General features: G+C 38.4%; 1 protein-coding gene across 1 annotated transcript; it reads left to right on the top strand.

Moving 5' to 3' along the window:
- The first annotated feature begins 1,374 nt into the window (after positions 1-1,374).
- Positions 1,375-1,945, top strand: LOC138906307 (uncharacterized). Its single transcript, XM_070194841.1, has 2 exons — positions 1,375-1,588; positions 1,680-1,945. Exons 1-2 carry the CDS (start codon positions 1,375-1,377, stop codon positions 1,943-1,945), a joined length of 480 nt encoding a protein of 159 aa, XP_070050942.1.
- Positions 1,946-3,243: the final 1,298 nt, after the last annotated feature.

Raw genomic sequence — 3,243 nt, 5'->3', positions numbered from 1 at the left:
AATTAACTGTCTCACTCTGCGGCCATTATGCGGTCCGCAGAGTGATTCTGCAGTCGCATAATGGACAGCAGAAATGCGCTTTTTCGCCAAAAATTTTCTTTTACTTTCCTATGCATTGTTCAAATCATAAGCTTAGTCCGGCACCATAAAACATTATTTTCTTTGCAAATTTTACCGGGCTTTACACTTAAGTTCTTCAAAATTTTCCGGGGTGTTACAGTACTAATGCAGAACCATAAAGCAATTGCTTTCATCAGTCAAGGGCTTAGTCCAAGACATTTGGGTCGCTCAACATATGAAAAAGAGTTGTTAGCCATGTTGCTAGCAGTCGAGAAATGTAGGCATTATCTCCAACCCAATCATTTTATCATTAGGACGGACCATTTCAGCTTGAAGTTTCTAAAGGATCAACGAATAACCTCAGCACTACAGCATAAAGGGATTTCCAAACTAATGGGCTTGAGTTATGAGATCCATTACAGGAAATGTGCAGATAATGTTGTGGCTGATGCCCTGTCGAGAAAATAAGAGTTTATGGAGGAATGGAATGGTCTTACTATAGTTCAACCCAAATAGGTACAAGAGGTGCTGGAAAGTTACTGTGAAGATGTTGAAGCCCAAGACATCATTAAATAACTAAGTTTGGATGCAAGCGTAATTCCAAATATAACATTGAAAAAAGGGATCATTAGGTTCAATGGTTTAATTTGGGTGGGCAGCAACAAAGGATTGAGAAAGTCCATCATTGAGCAATTGCACGCTATACCATGGGGAGGGCATTCTGGTATTATAGCAACACAAAAAAGAGTAAAGCTCATTTTCGTTTGGCCTACTCTAGGGAAGGACGTGAAGGAAGTGGTGAAAATTTATATGACATGCCAAAGAAACAAAAGGGAGCATGTGCCTTATCTAGGGCTTTTACAGCCACTACCAATACCCTCGAAGGCTTGGGAACACCTCACCATGGATTTCATCTAAGGCCTACCTAAGTCACACGGGAAGGACTCAATCATAGTGGTCATATACAGGTACACCAAGTATGCTCATCTATTTTCCCTGACACATCCTTATGATGTAACACAAATAGCTCAGTTGTTCCTAGACAACATATTGCATGGGATTCCAAGCTCTGTCCTTTCAGATAGAGATCCCATCTTTACTAGCTTGTTTTGGAAGGAGCTTCTCAAGGGGATACAAGTGGAACAACGTTTGAGCTCGGCATATCACCCACAAACCGATGGCCAATCAGAGAGATTAAATCAATGTGTGAAAATATATTTGAGATGCATGACAGGCCACAAATCACGTGATTAGAGTAAGTGGATTCCTATGGCAGAATTTTGGTACAACACGAACTACCAGTCAGCAATAGGAATGACACCATTCAAGGCTCTTTACGGCTTCGACCATCCTCAGCCCTCTTTTGAGCTAGTGGCACAGACACGATTGGAGTCAGTAGATCAAATCTTGAGAGAAAGACAGTTACTCAACAAGATTCTCAAGGACAATCTGACCAATGCACAAAATAGGATAAAGCATTACGCTGATTCCAAGAGAAGTGATAGAAAATTCAAAGTTGGAGATATTGGTGTTTTTGAAATTACAACCCTATCGTCAAACATCAGTGGCAATCCGCCGGAATTTGAAGTTGGCAGCTAAATTCTATGGGGCTTTTGAAGTGCTCCGCAAAATTGGCAAGGTCGCTTATGTGCTCAAGCTTCCATTGGGATCAAAAATTCACCCCGTTTTCCATGTATCTCAGTTAAAGAAGGCAGTGGGAAATCATGTGCAACCATCGAAGGAGCCACCAATTTGCACTGATGATGGTCAAGTCTTGACTGAACCAGTAGCCATCTTAGGTCGCCGAATTATGAAGAAGGGCAACAAAGGTGCTACCCAAGTCCTAGCTCAGTGGGAAAATCTTTCCAAGGATGAGGCTACATAGGAAGATTACACTTTCCTCATATCCCAGTTTCCAAATTTTGATCAGTAATGTAGAAGAAAGGACAGAAGGGGGATGGAATGTCACGAATTTAGTCGTGACTATCTTCTTAGGACCTAATTACATAATATTAGATAGTATAGAAGAGTGACACTTTTAGTCCCTAAGTTAGATAATTACTATTTTCAGTCCTAGGAACAGATAACTAGTAAATCAAGGACATGTGACCATTAATACTATTAGTGGTTATCTTTTGGGTCCAATCGACAGCTATCCTCTATGCCATTTTCCTATAATTGTAGTCTGTCATTGATAGAGAAGGCATTCAATATTGAAAAATCTAAGTTATTTCTTATTTATTTTTTTTATTGCTCTTTGAGCTCTCTTCGATCCAAACTCGTAGTTAACGCTACACACTTCCTCATAAATTTATCTTGAATCGGATATCTTTTGGGCGTATAGTAGAAAGCCGAAAGCTCGGAGCAATTTCTTTTCAATATATGATAACCAAATTAAAGTAAATTGAGTTGGTTATGAATTTATACAAATTTAGAAGATTGTTAATGATGGATTATACAAACTTAACGCACAATATGGATAATGATTAAATTAAAAAGGCAACAACATGGCCTAATTATATAATGATAGCAAATTAAATTTGAGGTATCAAAATTTTCATAATTCCCCGACACTGTCTTGTTGAGGTTGCAATAATGCAACCATTGGACAGCGAGAGCTAGCAAGAAAGGAGAGAGTCACGTGAAACCCATAAAGAATACTGTTATCTCTATCTATCTATCTGGAAATGTGAGTGACCACTAAGGAAAGGATTAACGAATCTATATGATCACCAAAAGATTAAGAAAAAAAAAATTGTACATTGAGTGAGTGTTGGTAATTAATGATTTTTTTGAAAGGTAAACAAGACGCCAAAGAGATTCAACACAATATTATTTTCCTCCGTCTGCCCCCCTTTGCTCCGCCCATGACTATAATTATAGACGAACTGGATTGGTTACAACAACTCCATTAGTATGAGTTCGTTGACCACGTAAGGTTCAGGTGTGAAGAATCCACGAGGTGACTGTAATTAGCAGAAATCTCACTCGGGGGCTTAAACGATAAGTCCACCATAACTATAAATTGAAATTAATAGTTCGATGTGTGTTCGTTCTCCCCTCTTCAATTTTCACTGAACAACATAAATTTATTATATCATTTATTCAATTTGATCGATTTGATACTCAAGTTAATTCTTTTATCTTTACGCTTCCACTAATACCTAATTGATAACAAATCTG

Source organism: Nicotiana tomentosiformis, chromosome 2 (genome assembly GCF_000390325.3).
Source record: "Nicotiana tomentosiformis chromosome 2, ASM39032v3, whole genome shotgun sequence".
NCBI lineage: Eukaryota > Viridiplantae > Streptophyta > Magnoliopsida > Solanales > Solanaceae > Nicotiana > Nicotiana tomentosiformis.
Note: the sequence above shows the minus strand (reverse complement) of the source record. Positions and strands in the feature narration are given on the sequence as shown.

What these genes read in the sequence shown, in the direction of transcription:
- LOC138906307 (XM_070194841.1), top strand. Translation starts at nt 1,375, where the DNA reads ATGACACCATTCAAGGCTCTTTACGGCTTCGACCATCCTCAGCCCTCT. An exon ending in ATTCAAAGTTGGAGATATTG is followed by an intron (nt 1,589 to 1,679) that starts GTGTTTTTGAAA and finishes GGGCTTTTGAAG; the next exon opens with TGCTCCGCAAAATTGGCAAG.